Source organism: Chanodichthys erythropterus, chromosome 24 (genome assembly GCF_024489055.1).
Source record: "Chanodichthys erythropterus isolate Z2021 chromosome 24, ASM2448905v1, whole genome shotgun sequence".
NCBI classification, from domain to species: Eukaryota; Metazoa; Chordata; class Actinopteri; order Cypriniformes; family Xenocyprididae; genus Chanodichthys; species Chanodichthys erythropterus.
This window is the reverse complement of record NC_090244.1, coordinates 3,748,546-3,768,004: the sequence shown is the minus strand read 5'-3', so window position 1 is coordinate 3,768,004 and position 19,459 is coordinate 3,748,546. Positions and strand designations below refer to the sequence as shown.

Sequence of the window (19,459 nt, the reverse complement as noted above, 5' to 3'; positions counted from 1 at the left end):
AAAAAGCCACCTATGTTTTGGCCCCACATTATAGCTTAATTTAGACATTTCCAAAATGTAAAAAGTTGCATTTTCCTATTTTCTGACCACCACATCATTGACCTCTATATTATTTGATAAACATGTATGTGCGCTCAAAAGGCCTGAAAACAGTTTCTAAGAAACTTGCCACGTGAATCCCTGACAGTCCTCCTCCTCATTTGAAAAACGCCCCGCACGCGTGCATCTGTTAATAAATCGCGCGCTTTTACCACAAGCTGTCATTAGCGACGGTTGTGCTTTCTTAAATGAACATTTACTGACACTCACTGCTCATGAATATTTCTCAGAGTAGTGCGGGTCTTGGCACCGTTCAGCCTCTAACTAGTTTCGAGAACGTGCTTTTGTTTCTCTTCAGTATAATCCTCGCTACCGCCACCATTTTCCTCAACGTGTCCGTGTTTCTGTCCATCGTGATGAACAGATCCCTGCGCAGCGAGAACCGCTTCATGTACATGCTCAGCACGTGTCTCAGTGACATCTGCTCGGGCGTCTCGTATTATTATGTTGGAGTTCTGGATGTACGCGATTATTATGACTCTCCAACTCGCACTTTTTACATCGTTCCCACTTTTCTGGGTCTGTCCTATATGGCGATTCTGGCCGCGCAGGCGGACCGTTACCACGCGGTCTCAGCGCCTTTCAAATACTCGCAGCGCATGACCCGAAACAGAACCCTTCTGGTGATTCTGGCCTACTGGCTTTATGCTTTTTCGATTGTGGCTGTTAATAATTTGGTGACTATGGGGGTCGCTAAGATAGTGACGGGCTATGGTACTTTTGTGGCGAACTTTTTCACCGTCATTATCATGATTGGTTTGAACTTCAAGCTGTTTTTCATCGCCAGATTTCAGATAGATCGCGAACCGCCGAGCGCGGAACGGGACAACAAGCGCGCGTCCATTTACCTCATCATAATAGTAGCCATGTGTTTTCTGATCGCGTGGTTGCCATTGTTTCTTCATGTAATTGTGTGTACTTTTAGGGGGACCTCGTGCTATCCGTTTAAAAATGATGGCACAGACCCTGTGCGCATTTTGGCACGTCTCAATGCGATCACCACACCCTTATTGTATATCAGGGGCTGTACTGCACTCAGGAACACCTTGCTAAATAAAGTCTGGAGAACACAATGCTGCAGGATGAAAGGGTAAATCAAACACACATGCCCTTTGGTGTTCTCATGGAGAATTTGAAAATCAGAATGATTTAGGCCTAGAAAAATCATGGAAAAAAGTTTAAGGAAAAGTGTTTTGTAGTGAACATATAGTTATGCTCAGCTCAAGATTGTTGATTGCAATCTCTATAAAATGATAAATGAAATCCTCATGGAGTAATGACGAGTGACTTGAAAAGTCATGGAAATTCAAGGGTAAAAAGGTGTGGTGCTGCAAACCTGCAATCTAGAATAAAACCCTGCAGTTCATTTATTTTTTGATTAAGCATATCCTCATAGTCATATTTTCTCCCATTATTTTGCTCTTCCCGATGATCAAAGTGAAACTTTTTCATGTTTTCTTTAAATGAAACTGTTGCACTCACATGTTTGGCATATTATGGCAAAAGTTCTCTCATATTTTCTCAGAGTGAACCCACAGAATGTAAAGAAGACTGAAGATGAGATGTTGCAGTGATCTTCAGGATGTGGCAAAACCAAACCATATATATATTCATTACATATTTGTGAATCTAAAACATAAGAAAAATCTAAAATCAGGAAACTGCCCTTTTTCCATTGGACAATGTCTTGATTGAAATGGTAGCTTTTAATTGGGGCAAATATATTATTGCTTAGGCCATTAATTTTCACTTTCTTATGAACTAACTTGTTGAAGGCGTATGGATTAAAGTGCCAAGATGGACATTGTGCTGTATATACAATCTATAAGAGTGAGGAGAGATTTGCTTTTCTCTGAATGTATCCAAAAGGCAATGTACTTTTTTATCCACTTTTGTTTTAATTATTTTAGCTTCTATACATTAAAGTATGATAATCATTTTAAAACGTTTTATTAATAATTGTTTTTTTAATCTAAAAATGTAAAACTTTGTATGTGACATAAAACTGAGAAATCCAAAATGTAAACAAAACAATTCACAGATGCTTCATCAAAATAATAATAAAAAATCTTTTTTTAACAGAAAAGTATATTTTAGAAGGTACCATGACACTTTGCCTAACATCCACAGTTTCTGTTCATCCAAAACACTTTCACAAACCTGTTAACCTGCATTTGCCTCAGATTAACTTTTTTTATGAAATCATAAATAACTCACAAATACAAAAATATTCCCATAAAACTACTGCAATGTTTATAAGTTGCACTTTTTTATTTACTGTATGTCTGAATTTGTTCAGCTCATTTCCAAAGCGCTGATTTTGTGTTAGTAAAAAGTAAAAACTGAAATATCATCCATTATTTTGGATGAACATATAGTTATGCTCAGCTCAAGATTGTTGATTGCAATCTCTATAAAATGATAAATGAAATCCTCATGGAGTAATGAACAGTGACAAAGTCATGGAAATTCAAGGGTAAAAAGGTGTGGTGCTGCAAACCTGCAATCTAGAATAAAACCCATGACTGCAGTTCATTTATTTTTTGATTAAGCATATCCTCATAGTCATATTTTCTCCCATTATTTTGCTCTTCCCGATGATCAAAGTGAAACTTTTTCATGTTTTCTTTAAATGAAACTGTTGCACTCACATGTTTGGCATATTATGGCAAAAGTTCTCTCATATTTTCTCAGAGTGAACCCACAGAATGTAAAGAAGACTGAAGATGAGATGTTGCAGTGATCTTCAGGATGTGGCAAACCCAAACCATATATATATTCATTACATATTTGTGAATCTAAAACATAAGAAAAATCTAAAATCAGGAAACTGCCCTTTTTCCATTTGACATGTCTGCTGTACAATGTCTTGATTGAAATGGTAGCTTTTAATTGGGGCAAATGCATTATTGCTAAGGCTATTTAATTTCACTTTCTTATGAACTAACTTGTTGAAGGTGTATGAATTAAAGTGCCAAGATGGACATTGTGCTGTATATACAATCTATAAGAGTGAGGAGAGATTTGCTTTTTCTCTGAATGTATCCAAAAGGCAATGTACGTTTTTATCCACTGATGTTTTAATTCTGTTAGCTTCTATACATTAAAGTATGATAATCATTTTAAAACGTTTTATTATAAATTGTTTTTTATTTAAAATGTAAAACATTGTATGTGACATAAAACTGAGAAATCCAAAATGTAAAAAAAAAATCACAGATGCTTCATCAAAGTGATAATAATAAAAAAAATCTATTTTTTTTTAACAGAAAAGTTTATTTTAGAAGGTACCATGACACTTTGCCTAACATCCACAGTTTCTGTTTATCCAAAACACTTTCACAAACCTGTTAACCTGCATTTGCCTCAGATTAACTTTTTTTATGAAATCATATATAACTCACAAATACAAAAATATTCCCATAAAACTACTGCAATGTTTATAAGTTGCACTTTTTTATTTACTGTATGTCTGAATTTGTTCAGCTCATTTCCAAAGCGCTGATTTTGTGTTAGTAAAAAGTAAAAACTGAAATATCATCCATTATTTCCTCTAAAATCATGAATTATACTACTTTGAAACAAAGAAAAAAAAAAGCCACATAAACAGTTTTGGCCCCACATTATAGCTTAATTTAGACATTTCCAAAATGTAAAAAGTAGCATTTTCATATTTTCTGACCACCACATCATTGACCTCTATACTATTTGATAAACATGTATGTGCGCTCAAAAGGCCCGAAAACAGTTTCTAAGAAACTTGCCACGTGAATCCCTGACAGTCCTCCTCCTCATTTGAAAAACGCCCCGCACGCGTGCATCAGTTAAATCGCGCGCTTTTACCACAAGCTGTCATTAGCGACGGTTGTGCTTTCTTACATGAACATTTACTGACACTCACTGCTCATGAATATTTCTCAGAGTAGTGCGGGTCTTGGCACCGTGCTGCCTCTTACTAGTTTCGAGAACGTTCTTTTGTTTCTCTTCAATGTAATTCACGCCACCGCCATCATTTTCCTCAACGTGTCCGTGTTTCTGTCCATCGTGATGAACAGATCCCTGCGCAGCGAGAACCGCTTCATGTACATGCTCAGCACGTGTCTCAGTGACATCTGCTCGGGCGTCTCGTATTATTATGTTGGAGTTCTGGATGTACGCGATTATTATGACTCTCCAACTCGCACTTTTTATATTGTTCCCACTTTTCTGGGTCTGTCCTATATGGCGATTCTGGCCGCGCAGGCGGACCGTTACCACGCGGTCTCAGCGCCTTTCAAATACTCGCAGCGCATGACCCGAAACAGAACCCTGCTGGTGATTCTGGCCTACTGGCTTTATGCTTTTTTGATGGTGGCTGTAAATAATTTGGTGACTGTGGGGATCGCTGAAAAAGTGACGGGCTTTGGTACTTTTGTGGCGAACATTTTCACCGTCATTATCATGATTGGTTTGAACTTAAAGCTGTTTTTCATCGCCAGATTTCAGATAGATCGCGAACCGCCGAGCGCGGAACGGGACAACAAGCGCGCGTCCATTTACCTCATCATAATAGTAGCCATGTGTTTTCTGATCGCGTGGTTGCCATTGTTTCTTCATTCAACTGTGTGCACTTTTAGGGGCACCTCGTGCTATCTGTTTAAAAACAACGGCACAGACCCTGTGCGCATTTTGGCACGTCTCAATGCGATCACCACACCCTTATTGTATATCAGGGGCTGCACTGCACTCAGGAGCACTATATTAATTAAAGTTTGGAGAACACCATGCTGCAGGATGAAAGGGTAAATTCAGTGCACACATATGCACAAGCACTTTCTCACGAAGCTTCTGAAAATAAGGATTTATAAATATGAAATGTCATGGAAGAGCCTTTTGCTGTTATATCTGTATATTGATAAATTAAATCTGTATCCAGTAATGACAAATGAGTGGAAAAGAATGGAATTTCCACGGTCAAAATGTGTAGTGCTGGTCTGCACTTTTGTTGGTCCATTAAAGCCAGACTAACAAACATGAGACAGCAGTTCAGCAGGCCTCTGTTGATTTGGCTGGCAACGTCTTCTTTTTCATTTAAAATTGAATTTATTTTTGATGAACATGAAAGATAATGTCACTCAGTCTTATTTCATGCCATAATCTTGCTCTTTGTGCCTTGAACCTTTCATAAGACAGTATGATGGGCATATTATGGAAAAAGCTCTCTTTTATCTCTTCTCAGAGTGAACCCACAGACTGTGGAGAAAACTGAAGACAGGATGTAGCAGTGATCTTCGAGATCATTTCTACCACAAGCAAAATTACTTTACTTTTAAATATTCACTAAACATTTGTAAATCCAAAACACATAAAGCTAACTGTATGGGCAGTTTCATGTCTGTGTCCTTTTTCCCACTTGTCCCACATGTCTGTTTTATCTTAAAAGAGAAGCATCATATCAGGGAAATGTATTATTGCTTAAGCGTTTTTAGTTTTACCTTCTACTAAACTAGGAGGCAGATCAATTAAAGTGCCAAGATGACATTATGTATGTGAAATCTGTTTGTACAAGGCAAGCTATAAGAGTGATTTGCATCCACTTTTAAAATCAAAATTGAGCAGCATTTCAAATCTTTTTATTTTAGATGGCACTAAATTGTACCCTTCTCAATATCCAAAATATTCCTGTTCCTCCAAAAACTTTTACAAACCTTTGAAGCATATTTGCTTCAGATGATTTACTGCTTTCTGAAATCGCACATACAGGGGCTGGACAATGAAACTGAAGCACCTGGTTTTAGACCACAATAATTTATTATTATGGTGTAGGGCCATCTTTTGCGGCCAATACAGCATCAATTCGTCCAGAAGGTTTTTGAGCCATTCTTCTTCCAGAATGGAGGAAAACCACCACTGACCACTTTTCTGACTTGCTCCTCCGAAATACCCCAAAGTGGTCCGATAATATTCAGATCTGGTGACTGCAGGCCATGGGAGATGTTCAACTTCAATTTCATGTTCATTCTGTCACAAGTCTTGCTTGGTGCATTATCATGTTAATACACGACACCACCTTCACGGAACAATATTTGCGCGGTACAATAGTACAACACGGTACAATATGTGCACATGGTCCTCCAGAATGGTTCAGTAGTCCCATCAAGCACAATAGGGAATGCCATGATATTGCAGCCCAAACCATCACTGATCCACTGCTGTGCTTCACTCTGGGCAGCAACAATCCAGGGGTTGAGTCTCTTTGGAGCTTCACCACACCGTAACTCCCACGGATGTGGGAAAGACACTAACCACCATAGATATTGAGGGGGACAAGTCTCCTCCAATAATTAGAAATCGCCAAATTGTCCACCCCAATATTGCACTGCTCTGCTGCACCCCATTACACAATGCTCTGTATTTTGTTAAGATGACAAAAAGGTTTAAAACTTACATTGTTAGTCTGATCTGCCTTAGCAGTCCAACAACACTCGTCAATGTCCAAAATGATTGAGATGACTAATCAAATCAAAGTAGAATTCCAGTGGGAAGTGTTTAACATTGAAAGAGAGTGAGGCAAGATAAATTGCGAAACATTTAATGTCAACTTTTTTTGAGACAGAAATGTAAAACGACCGAGAGTTACATTCATTGATGCAAACTACTCTACTTTTTTTCTTAAATATGGCCGTTTTGAATTGAAAATATGCATTTACGGGATTCATGTAGTTCCTAACATGACGAGACAAGAATCATTTTTGATATATTAGGCATACAAATAAAACTATGTTTGTGCATATTTTAATGCAAATAATGTAAATATTATTTGCATATAGTTCAAAATGATTATTTCCTCAACTAGATTTTCTTAACCTAGAATTTCCTTCACTGGTCTGTTTCTTTATGATTTTTAATAAATCCCCCAATGTTCAAGACAGGGTCACAGCCTTGCACTGAAGGTGGACTCATTAGAGAACAATACATGTTTCACATTGTTCACAGCCCAAGATTTGCACTGCTGGCACCAATGAAATTGACATTTGGCACTGGCATGAGTGACCAAAGGTTTGTTTGGCTATAGCAGCCAGACCATGAATATTGACTCCCAATGAACAGTTCGTCCTATGTGATGGTATGGATCCTGGACACCATAGCTCTCAATACACAAAGACTTGCTGTCCTGGTCACAGATGAGCCAGCGAGACACGGACCAACAATTTGTCCTCTTTTCATCTCTGATATGTCACACATTATGTTGTGTGGATTGCAATATTTTATGTATTGCTCTGCTAATTCAACCTTCACACTCTGCTCTAACTGAAGGATTGTAAAATCAGTGAAGACTGTCTACAAGGCCACGCATATATAGATGTGAAACCTCCAACACAATATTGGCCAGTGTTTTAGTTTCATTGTCCAAAATGCACTTGTTAGTATACATTTTCAGTATACTTAAGTACACATGAGTCCTGAGTGGCTTTGTGCGTTGGCATAAAACCCATCAATCAATACTCAAAAGTAGTTCCTGCTTTCAAAGTCATGTGTTTTTGTCCACTTAAACTCTATGACTGTGCTCTGGGTCACTATTCATTAGCTCAGTTGCTGCAATTACCACAATCATCATCACAATCATAATCGTAGCAGAAAGAAGTCCCCAATAGATTCCCTAAGAGATTGTCTGAACTTTAAAAACAGAGCAATGTTCAGTCACTGTGTATTTACTCTGCCTGGTTAACCATATGATAAAGATGCTTTAATGTCCCTTGATGATATGTTAAAGAAAAGTCACCTTCCCAGGTGTTTATTTATGTCCCAAAACACCCATGCGAAAATAAATGCTTCTGACAGGATCCCGACTTTGTGTGTGTGTGTTTTGACATGTTTAATCATCAAATGATAATCCTAACAGCTTTATGGCCACACAGGACTCCAGTGTAGGTGTAATTAAGCTGCCAATTAGTTATCCAATCTCTTATGAATGGGTGAAGGGAAATCAAATGCACTGAAGTAGATAGCAAGATGAAAAACAGGTGGCAGAAAACAACCCCAGCGCACTCCTAAGAGAATAAGACCATCACTATACGTTAAGCACAGGTGAATGCTTTTTCATGTTTTCATGGGTGTGTCTGGAAAATGTCTAAAAACAACAATGGAAATGATTGAATGTTTGTATGTTTGCTAAGAGCTTAAGTATCTTTTCAAAGCTTTTGTGTGTTTCATATGTGATGTTTGCTATGTAAATATCACAAGGATGCAAATGGACTGAACAAAAAAGGGAGACAGCTGGTGGGCCTTCTTTGTTGGGTTTGAAAAATAAGGTTAAAGTGCCCACTGAAAGCCTTAAAGTAAAAAAAAAAAATAAATAACATACATCCAAGACATTAGCTACAAGAATGCTTAATATATATTTTTAAAAATTCATATATAGTTTCTTAATTTTAGCTACGTGTCGTGATTCAAGAAAGGGATTTGAAGAACGGGAGAACTAGCTCGCTTCGTTGTTTTTCTTTCAAACTAATTTTTACTTAACCTTCACTTTAATCATCGATTAATATCACTAATATGTTATTTTCATAAAACGCTTAAATAAATAGTGGTGATATAAACATTACCTCAGAAATTTCGCGCTGTTTCTGTACGTCAGTTTCCCGCTGCTCGAGACAACTCAAACTAGCGCTGAGCGAAGTAGTAAAAGAGATGATTTTTTTCCCCATTGAATTTTCACATATGGTTGATATTTACACAGAATCATCTTATTAAATAAGAAAGTAATACCTGATTTAACTGGCCATTTGGATATTGATAATATCTCAATTATGCAAGATAATACTGGTCTTTAGTTTATTAACATTTTCTCTGAAGGAGTCTTTTATGATCATTAAAACATTGATACTAAAAATCACAGACAATGAAAAAGACCAACACATTATCTCTGAATTGTGATTTTTTTTGTTTGTTTTTTTTGTTTTTTGTTTTTGATGAAACATTCAAGTCGAAATAATACAATGCATCAACCAGGCCATGTGGAATTTATTGATAAATTATTCTCATTGCATTAAAAGTTTAGACAATTAAATCAAGCAAAGATGCATGAAAAATCCTTTTTTATTTATATCTCAAGCGGAATATTGCAAATTAAAGCCATGAAGGGGGCATAAAAATACTCAAGGAATATTGAAAACGATATTGACAATTTCAAGTTTTCCATACTGCACCCACATCCCTGCCAGCATCAGAGACATTGGTGATATCTTGTGATATTAAAAATATAACTTTATTATGATTTTAGAAACAAGATAACAGCCAGAAGCAAATATAAAGTGAGATTTTCAGGTGGCACTTGATCTTTTAAACTCTTTTCCTTTCTTGCCGTATAACTTGTAAGATCACATCTTGAAGATGACCGCTTCATTCTTCTTCACCACTGACAGAGGGTTCACACTGAGAAAAAAAGTGAAAGAAAGTGCAACAGATATTCATTGTTCTTTTAATATGTGACATAGGCCTGCTTGTATGCCTAACCAGACCCACCTCTACCAGAAAGGCAAATGTGTTACTGTGACTCTTTTACCCCTCTTTGTAAATACTATAATATTTATAAATATTATAAACATAATACTTAATATTTAGACTACTTAAAATGGTGGAACTTCAGGAAAATGCAGCCTAGTAAGCCATCTTTTAATGTATAAAATAGCTAGGCCAACATGCTTTCAATAATTATACAAAAAAGACTGAACATAATTATATTTAAATTAAAAAGAAACAATCTTTAATACGTGAGTTGGTTGAGTGATTCATTAAATTAAGACGTATGCATGAGAGAGTAGTACATTTGGAGAGTTTACCTTTTCCTCTTGCAGCATTGTGTTCGCCAGACTTTACTTAGTAGGGTGCTCCTTAGTGCAGAACAGCCCCTGATATACAATAAGGGAGTCAGAACTGCATTTACCCGTGGCAGAATGCGGAGCGGGTCTGAACCCTCATTTCTGAATGTATAGCATGTGGACCCCGCGAAATTACACGCAATAACATGAAGAAAAATAGGCAACCATGCGATCAAAAAACATACAGCCACTATTATGATGAGGTAAATGGACGCGCGCTTGTTGTCCCGTTCCGCGCTTGGCGGTTCGCGCTCTAGCTGAAATTTGGCAATGAAAAACAGCCTGACGTTCAAACCAATCATGATAATGACGGTGAAAATGTTCGCCACAAAAGTACCAAAGCCTGTCACTTTCTTTGCGACCCCCATAGTCACCAAATTATTAACAGCCACAATCAAAAAAGCATAAAGCCAGTAGGCCAGAATCACCAGCAGGGTTGTGTTTCGGGTCATGCGCTGCGAGTATTTGAAAGGCGCTGAGACCGCGTGGTAACGGTCCGCCTGCGCGGCCAGAATCGCCATATAGGACAGACCCAGAAAAGTGGGCGCGATGTAAAAAGTGCGAGTCGGAGAGTCATAATAATCGCGTACATCCAGAACTCCAACATAATAATACGAGACGCCCGAGCAGATGTCACTGAGACACGTGCTGAGCATGTACATGAAGCGGTTCTCGCTGCGCAGGGATCTGTTCATCACGATGGACAGAAACACGGACACGTTGAGGAAAATTATGGCGGTGGCGAGGATTACATTGAAGAGAAACAAAAGAACGTTCTCGAAACTAGTTAGAGGCAGCACGGTGCCAAGTCCCGCACTACTCTGAGAAATATTCATGAGTGAGAGTATCTGCAAATACAGTTATAAGAGAAAGAACAGAGCCATTGCTGACATGTAGACGAATGATTGAGGGCGCACATGAGTGCATGCTTTTAAAACCGCGCGCAAGAACGGAGGTGGTCTCATTAGTGACAGATTGTGATGATCATCAAAACAACATGCTAATGAGATTTTACTTTAAATTGTTAACTGAAGCATACGAATCAGAGGATGAGGACTTCTTGCAGAATGCTGAATGAATTGCATCTACATTGCATCTAAATCAGATGTCCTTGCACAGATGTGTCAAAATTGTGATTCATACACAACATTTATACAGTGCGTTTAGTTGGTGTTGAGCAGCAATACTAAACCTAACACTGGTAGCAGCAAATTCTTGCAAGAGTTAAGAGTTATATATGCAAAATGTATAGGCCTACACCTTTGCTCAGTTCTGCTGTTTTGTTTTGAGCCAGTCATCTGAACCTAAATGCTTCTAATCACTCTAGAGCTGCATCACAATTCAGAGGCTGCATCCTTTGAAGGAAGCAGACTTCAAAGACCACATCTTCGAAGGCCACAAATGACACATTTTGAGGCCACATTTGAAGGAGCCTTCAAATTGGGACACCCTTTGTCATGCTGCAATTTTCTTTCGAAGGATGCAGCCTCTAAATTGGGACACCGCTTAGAACAGGGGAAGGCCTCAAAATGTGTCCTTCATTTCCCAGGCAACGAAAGATACAACAGATGGATCCTTTGAGGCCTAGATTACCCCAGAATTCAATGTGCGATAGTGATGACAGGATTTTTTAATAGAAACTGTTACCGTTTTAATTTCCTAAGTTTTGGGTTTCATCTTACTGAAATATCTATGAAAGCTTGTTTCTGCCACTGAATAAAAAATAAAAAAGGTAATTTTGACTTTTTATCCCAGAATTCTGACTTCTTTTCTCAGAATTGCGAGAAATAAACTCGCAATTGCAAGTTTTATTGTCAGAATTGCGAGAAATAAACTCACAATTGCGGGATATAAACTCGCATTTGTGCGAAATAAAGTCAGAATTGCAAGTTATAAAGTCAGTTCCGAGGGAAAAAAGACTTAAGAATTGCAAGTATCTAAACTCAGAATTGCGAGATAGAAGCACAATTCTGAGATATCTTGCAATTCTGAGAAAAAAAAGTCAGAATTGCGAGTTTAAATCTTGCAATTCTGAGGGAAAAAAGTCAGTTTATATTTATTATGTATATATGGATCAATGTGAACATATTTAGACAGGTTGTGAACCCTGTTTTCTTTAATATTAGCTTAAATTTTTCAAAGCTTTTGTGTGTTTAATATGTGCTATGCCCTGTAAATCCCAAGGATGCAAATGGGCTGAAAAAGGGGAGACAGTTGGTGGGCCTTTTTTTTTTCTTTGGTTTGAAAAATAAGGTTGAAATAAGACTGAAAGCCTTTACGGCCATTTTAATATAAATTAACCATATACCTCAAATACATTAGGCAATCTACAAATCACATCTCAAAACCTCAAAAAAATAGGATTAGAAAATAATCCATATTACATATAACACAAATATTACAAATTATGACATTAAAAAGAGCGCAAGTCACGCGTATTTCTTAAGGAACACTGCCCAACAGCGACACCCGCAGGTAAAGTTACACAGAGGAGTCATGCGTCCCTTTCCTCTCATAGGAATCTATAGAAAATCATCAGAACCCCGGCGTGCGGTGGGTTTTGTGGGGGGTAATTGAGAATGAATGGGGGAAAGTCACGTGAGAGGAGGCAATGTCTCCATCGCGCTATGATTGGATGTAATTGGTTATGATTGGATATGATTGGTTTGTGCGATAAATCCCGCCTCTCGTTGACGTGCGCGTTCCGCGCGTAGGTTTGACTGAACAAATGATGGCGTCAATCGGAAGACTAATCGAAAAGTAAACAGATCACCCATGTTACGTCAAAATCAAACTTGAAAGGGACTGAAAGCATGATTACTGCGGGGTTTTTTTAGTGCAATCAGCTTGGTGAAATTAAAAATGCAATTCGTGTCTGTGACAGACGGTGTTAATGGAGCATGACTGATGATCCAAAATATTCTAGGTTGACAATTAAAAAGAAAAACCGCAATAAACAAATAAAATATATTGTTTAAATTATTATTGCCTTTAGTTATTATTTTGGAATGAATGTAGAAATGCTTAAAACACTTGATGCTTGATGAGATTGTGAATCATGGAGACAACAGACAGATCCAAGTGCAATAGAGTTTAATGGGTAATCCAAAGTCATATCCAGAAACTGGCAGGGGTCAAAATCCACAAAGCAGTCAAAAACAGAAAACCAGAAAACAAACAAAGAAACGGGTGACCAGAACTGCAAACTCCATGACAAAAGCAGAAACAAACAGGGTATAAATAGACAGACACTGATGAGAGAACTCAAAACAGCTGGGTGCAATGACATGGTGATAATGAGTCCGGGGAGTGCGTTATGGGTAATGTAGTGAATGCAATGGATGGAAATGAGGGTCCGGAATGGAGTGCCCTCTAGTGGCTGATAGGGGGACCGGAGGAGGATCAGGGGGAGGGATGGCGGGCCAGAACCAGCCCGCCCCACTGAAAGCCAGGGTGGTGCTGGAGGAACTGACCAAGCTGGTTCCGGCGGGTCTGGAATCCTGGTTGAGTGCCAGGGTGGCACCGGAGGAATTGACCAGGCTGGCTCCAGCGGGTCTGGAATCCTGGCTGATTGCCAAGGTGGTGCTGGAGGAACTGACCAGGCTGGTTCCAGCGGGTCTGGAATCCTGGCTGATTGCCAGGGTGGTGCCGGAGGAACTGACCAGGCTGGTTCCAACGGTTCAGACGGCCTGGGCAGTAGCGGCAGGGCAGAAAGCCTGGGCGGCAGCGGCAGGGCAGAAGGCTTGGGTGACGGCGGCAGGACTGAAGATCTGGGCGGTGGCGGCAGGGCAGAAGGCTTGGACGTCGGCAGCAGGGCAGACCAAGGTTGCTCCGTGGCCGTATCAGGGAGAGCGGGCAGCTCGGTGACGACCTCCGTGGCCGTATCAGGGAGAGCGGGCAGCTCGGTGACGGCCTCCGTGGCCGTATCAGGGAGAACGGACAGCTCGATGAAGGCAGCGGGCTCGGGCTGCTCCGGGACGGCAGCGGGCTCGGGCTGCTCCGGGACGGCAGCGGGCTCGGGCTGCTCCGGGACGGCAGCGGGCTCGGGCTGCTCCGGGACGGCAGCGGGCTCGGGCTGCTCCGGCAACAGCGGGCTCGGGCTGCTCCGGCAACAGCGGCAGGGCAAGGCGCTTCGGCGGCGCCGGCAGGGCAAGGCGCTTGGAGAACCCACGATCAACCACTAGAGTGGTCTCCAGGTCTTGTAGGATGGAGGAAGCCCTTTTCCTCCTTCTCCTCCACTTATGAGGGTGAGGCGGTGGCTTACCCAAAATGGCCTCACTGGCTGGAGCGGACTTACTGACTGGAGCAGGCTCTGGATTGGACTCACTGACTGGAGCGGACTCACTGACTGAAGCGGGCTCTGGAGTGGACTCACTGACTGGAGCGGACTCTGGAGTGGACTCACTGACTGGAGCGGGCTCTGGAGTGGACTCACTAACTGGAGCGGGCTCTGGAGTGGACTCACTGACTAGAGTGGACTCACTAACTGGAGCGGACTCTGGAGTGGACTCACTAACTGGAGCGGACTCTGGAGTGGACTCACTAACTGGAGCGGACTCTGGAGTGGACTCACTAACTGGAGCGGACTCACTGACTGAAGCGGGCTCTGGAGTGGGCTCACTGGCTGGAGCCGACTCACTGGCTGGAGCGGGCTCTGGAGTGGACTCACTGGCTGGAGCGGGCTCTGGAGTGGACTCACTGGCTGGAGCGGGCTCTGGAGTGGACTCACTGGCTGGAGCGAACCCACTGACTGGAGCGGACTCACTGGCTGGAGAGGCCTCCGGGCCTTGAAGGATGAAGGAAGCCCTCTTCCTTCTCCTCCTCCTCCTTTTACCTGGGTGAAGCGGAGGCTCAGTGCCCACCTCCTCTGTGACTTCAGGGACGGATTCACTGGCTGGAGCGTGCCCTAGTTGACTCGGTGCAGGCCCCCTACTCCGACGTTGGAGGTAGAGGACGAACCCCCAAAAGTCCAGGTCTCCCAGTCCATCCATCTCCCACAGAGGTAGCGAGTTATCCAGGCAATCATTCAAAAGGTCCATTAAGGCCGCATCATTATATCCCAGCCCTACCGCCAGGGTCCAAAACAATTGGGCAAAACCACCCACCTCATTGCCCTGTTGTTTCAGGGTGAGTAAATTCTCAAGCCGATCCATCCTCTCCCTCACAGTAGCCGGAGGAGTGATTCGACTCCCCATTCTGCTGGATCTAGTTAAGATGGAGTTTTCTGTCACGAAGAGTCCGGGGAGTGCGTTATGGGTAATGTAGTGAATGGAATGGATGGAAATGAGAGTCCGGAATGGAGTGCCCTCTAGTGGCTGATAGGGCACTCTCACTGGTGATCGTGACAGATTGACTTTGATAAATAGAACATTGCATTATTAATGTAAAATTACAAAATAGAGTTGTATTTGGTTTCTTTTTTTTTTGATGTACTGTAATGTTCATTTAACAAGGAAGATTTGTCAACTTTAAGAGTAATGCACATGAATTTACAATGATTCATAAAAAAAATAAAAATAAATGTGCCTCCTCATTTCAGAGCACCACTGCACGCCACTGATTATATATATATATATATATATATATATATATATATATATATATACAGCTATGGAAAAAATTAATAGACCACTCCAAGTTCAGAAATCAATGTTAAGTGGTCTCTTAATTTTTTCCATAGCTGTATATATGCCTAGTTTAATAGCTAATTTAAGCTACATGTCGTGATTCAGGATTTAAAGAACGTGAACATTACTACTAGCTCTCTTCCTTGTTTTTCTTTCAAACTAATTTTGAATCTTTAATCATCGATTAATATCACTAATATATTATTTTCATAAAACGTTTAAACAAATTGTCGTGATATAAACATTACCTCAGCAATTTCGCGCTGTTCCTGTCAGTCTCCCGCGCGTGCTCTGCGGAGCAGAATTCACGAGTTCACATATACATATAATTAAATAGAGTAAAGTTATGCGTATTTGGCGTGCTGTCCGGGGAGAGGGCTCTGAGCTTGGAATTTTGGCCCGAACCAGGGACGTGCACAGGAATTTTGAGGGGCAGTTGCTCTGACCTAAAAAAAAGGGCACTCCCCTACCAACGCCAACGAGATACCAACCTTTCGCGAACTTGCTTCCAACACTCGTTCTCATGGAGGCGCGGTGTGCATGGAAGGGAGGGGCTGTGCGCGCGCGAGTATGTGAGAGAGACGCATGAGTGAGGGACGCAGGGAAATGAAATGTAGATGAACGTTTGCTCTATGAAAGACATTGACAAAGACGAAAAATAAGGACATTTAATCTATAATTTTATTTTATTTTAGTTAGTTTTGCCAAACACACATTACAGTTTTGGTTATCGTTTTTTTTTTTTTTTTGTAATGCCTCGTTTTTATTTTTATTTCAGTTAATGACGGTGTTTTTTCCCACCTAGTTTTCGTTTTTTCGTCCGTTTTCGTTAACCATTATAACCTTACTCACCTTTCCGACAACGTTAAGTCGTCTCATCCGACAACCGCGACAATCTCCTTCTAGTGCCGCTCATGCTCAGCTCAGGTGCCAGTCGCGTGCAGCGCTGCAGCCAATGAAACAGAGTTTGCCCTTCCCCTACTGACTTTCACTTTCGGACGGGAGCCCAAATATGGAATTGAATGAGGCTTTGCAATTTTTTTTTATTTTTTTTTATTTTACTTCTGTCTAGCCGCAGAAGTTCAAATATTTCAACGCATCTGAAGCTCAAATCGGATCCGAAATTTCCGCATTCGCATATGATCGGAACTCCACGCAGCCCCCGTACTACTCTCCATTGGAAACGAATGACTTCCGGTCCAACGGCTGTCGTTTGTCGTGTGCAGTGGAAAGGCGGCTAGATGCGTTGAAATATTTGAACTTCTGCGGCTAGACCGTATGCGACCGGCCGACCGGATATGATGTACTCTAGTCAAAACGATGAGCACGAAGTTAGAATTACCAATATTTTAACACTTTAACGTTATTATATAAACACTATTTCTTTAAAATGGTGGTTATCAATAATTATGTAAAACAAAAAAAGATATTTTATGATTATTAAATAAATTTTTACGTTGAAGCTCTATAAAATCTACTAGTATGTTTTTATTTCAAATGTATTGAGGGTCATTTGCTTTGTATGGATATATTCATACATGCATTAACGTTACATTCATTAAAATCGTTCAGTTTACCATGGTGGTTGCTTGGGTTGGAATAAGCCGAGGGTAACGGTTGCTTCACTACCAATTTCTAAGTTCCGTGCGACTGCCGCTAGGGGGCGAAATGCGACAATCGGATGCGAATGTCGTGTGCAGTGGAAAGGCGGCTTAACACGTCATACAACCGCGTCAATTCTCTCTGTCGCATCCTGTCACCGTAAACTGGCCTGTCAATCATCTTACATCCTCCACATTTCATTTAGTTAATTTCCTACCGTATCGGAGAGAAATGCAGCACGTTGATCTGCAGTCGCGGGTCTTTCATGTGGAGAACTCTCCTCATATTAATGCATAATGATGCATTTAAAAGTTAATGGCCATTCGGATCTTTATAAAAGTCCACATTGGTATTTGCAGATGAAAAATAACACGGGTAACATTAAATATATATTTTCTATCAGGTTAAAATGATTATTAGTCACTCAAATCTCTCAGCGTCGATCGCGCGTATCCGCCATGTTTTGTAGTTTTTTAACACTTTTTACTCGTGTTTGTAGTTCTGAACTGATGGTGCGTTCAAGTCTTCCTGGGAAGTTCGTATTTACGAGGTGGGAAATCGTGTGTACGACGGTAGGTGCGTTCAAGTCACTTTCGTCGGAGTATGATGGCGGTGTGCCTTCTCTAAATTAATTACACAAAATTACAACACTTCTGCTTCTAGAAAATGTAGAGCAAATAATGTACATTAGTTGTATGTTGCTTTTTTATGTTTTTTAATTAATTTATGAAGCTGTTGTAAACTTTATTGTTGCATATTACATTTTTATACTGTGATGCTATTGTATTTTTTGCTGGGAATCAGCTTACTTTGTTGTAAATAGAAAAGCCTGACAATTCACTGCTAAATACCTGTAATATTGTGGTATTTCGCCATGTTTCTGACTGACACGCCCCCAACTCGTACAGATCGGAGCTTAAAGAAAATTACGAGCTTCCCACTGGTATTTACGACATTGTGGTGGCATTCATGTCAGTTCTGCTCGTAAATACGATCTTTCCGACATGACTTGAACGCACCATGAATCCTCGTCCAATGCGCAATGGGTTGTGGGCAATATTAGCCTTTATAGTGTGCACGGATCCACACTTCGAAAATCTACCGGAAATAGTAGACCATCCGGGGACTTTTGGCATACTCTTTTCAACATACTATGCTTTGGGACACACTTATTTTAATCTCACATACTATTTAGGATGGATAGTATGGACTTTGGAACGCAGGGTGTGTGTATGGGTTGCTGATAGCTCCTCCTGAGTAAAATGTCTTCATCTTGACCAGATTCATCTTGTCTCTTCCAAGTTATTACACTCCCCTGGTGTGGTAAAAGCAGATAGAACTATAAATGAGGAGATGAGGTGGAGGAGGGATGCTGATAAACTCTCAGATGAACAGAAGTCAGTCTGCTGAATTTATACCTTTTGACATTGGTTGAGTTGATTAGCTGAATGCTCTCCACCTGTGCTAATTAGTTTAATTATCTGAACGTGCTCCTCCCGAATTTTGTTAATAAAACATCATGTAGTAGAAAGGAGATTTTTCTCCTATTACTTTTCACATATGGCTGATATTTACACAAAATCATCTTATTAAATAACAAGAAAATAATACCTTATCTAACTGGCCATTTGGATATTGATAATATCTAAATTATAAAAGTTAATACTGGTCTTTAGTTTGTTAACATTTTCTCAGTGCCATCTATACATTTGTAAGAGAGAAAAAAGAAAAAAAAAAACTGAAACACTGCTCAATTTTGATCTTAAAACGTTTGTGACCCTTTAGTGGGATCATTGAAACATTCACTGATACTAAAAATCACATACACAATGAAAAAGATCTAAACACAATATTCTGAATTGTGTTTTGGGTTTTTTCTTTTTCTTTAAAGATGAAACATTCAAGTCAAAATAATACAATGTATGGACCACAAGGCCATGTGGAATTTATTGATAAATTATTCTGATAGCAGTAAGAGTTAAATTTTTCAGACTATTAAATCTAGCAAAGAGGTATGTAAAATAATTTTTTTTATTTCTATCTCATGCTGAATATTGCATATTAAAGCCATGTGAAGGAGGCGTAAAAATACTCAAGGAATATTGATAAAGATATTAACAATTTCAAGTTTTCCATAATGCACCCACACCCCTGCCAGTGATATTGGTGATATCTTGTGATAATAAAAATATGACTTTATTATGATTTCAGAAACAAGATAACAGCCAGAAGCAAATGTAAAGTGAGATTTTCAGGTGGCACTTGATCTTT

The 19,459-nt window shown here is 40.0% G+C and overlaps 3 protein-coding genes across 3 annotated transcripts; 2 read left to right on the top strand and 1 right to left on the bottom strand.

Moving 5' to 3' along the window:
- The first annotated feature begins 314 nt into the window (after positions 1–314).
- On the top strand, positions 315–1,193 carry LOC137015591 (melanocortin receptor 4-like). The gene has a single exon (XM_067380639.1). It carries the CDS (start codon positions 315–317, stop codon positions 1,191–1,193), a length of 879 nt encoding a protein of 292 aa, XP_067236740.1.
- Positions 1,194–4,005: 2,812 nt separating this feature from the next.
- On the top strand, positions 4,006–4,884 carry LOC137015590 (melanocortin receptor 4-like). Its single transcript, XM_067380638.1, has one exon. The coding sequence runs from the start codon at positions 4,006–4,008 to the stop codon at positions 4,882–4,884; it is 879 nt and encodes a 292-aa protein (XP_067236739.1).
- Positions 4,885–9,458: 4,574 nt separating this feature from the next.
- Positions 9,459–15,154, bottom strand: LOC137015589 (melanocortin receptor 4-like). The gene is made up of 3 exons (XM_067380637.1): positions 14,711–15,154; positions 9,921–10,807; positions 9,459–9,513 (listed from the first exon to the last, which is right to left on the bottom strand). The coding sequence occupies exons 1-3, from the start codon at positions 15,152–15,154 to the stop codon at positions 9,459–9,461; spliced, it is 1,386 nt and encodes a 461-aa protein (XP_067236738.1).
- Between the last annotated feature and the right edge of the window lie 4,305 nt (positions 15,155–19,459).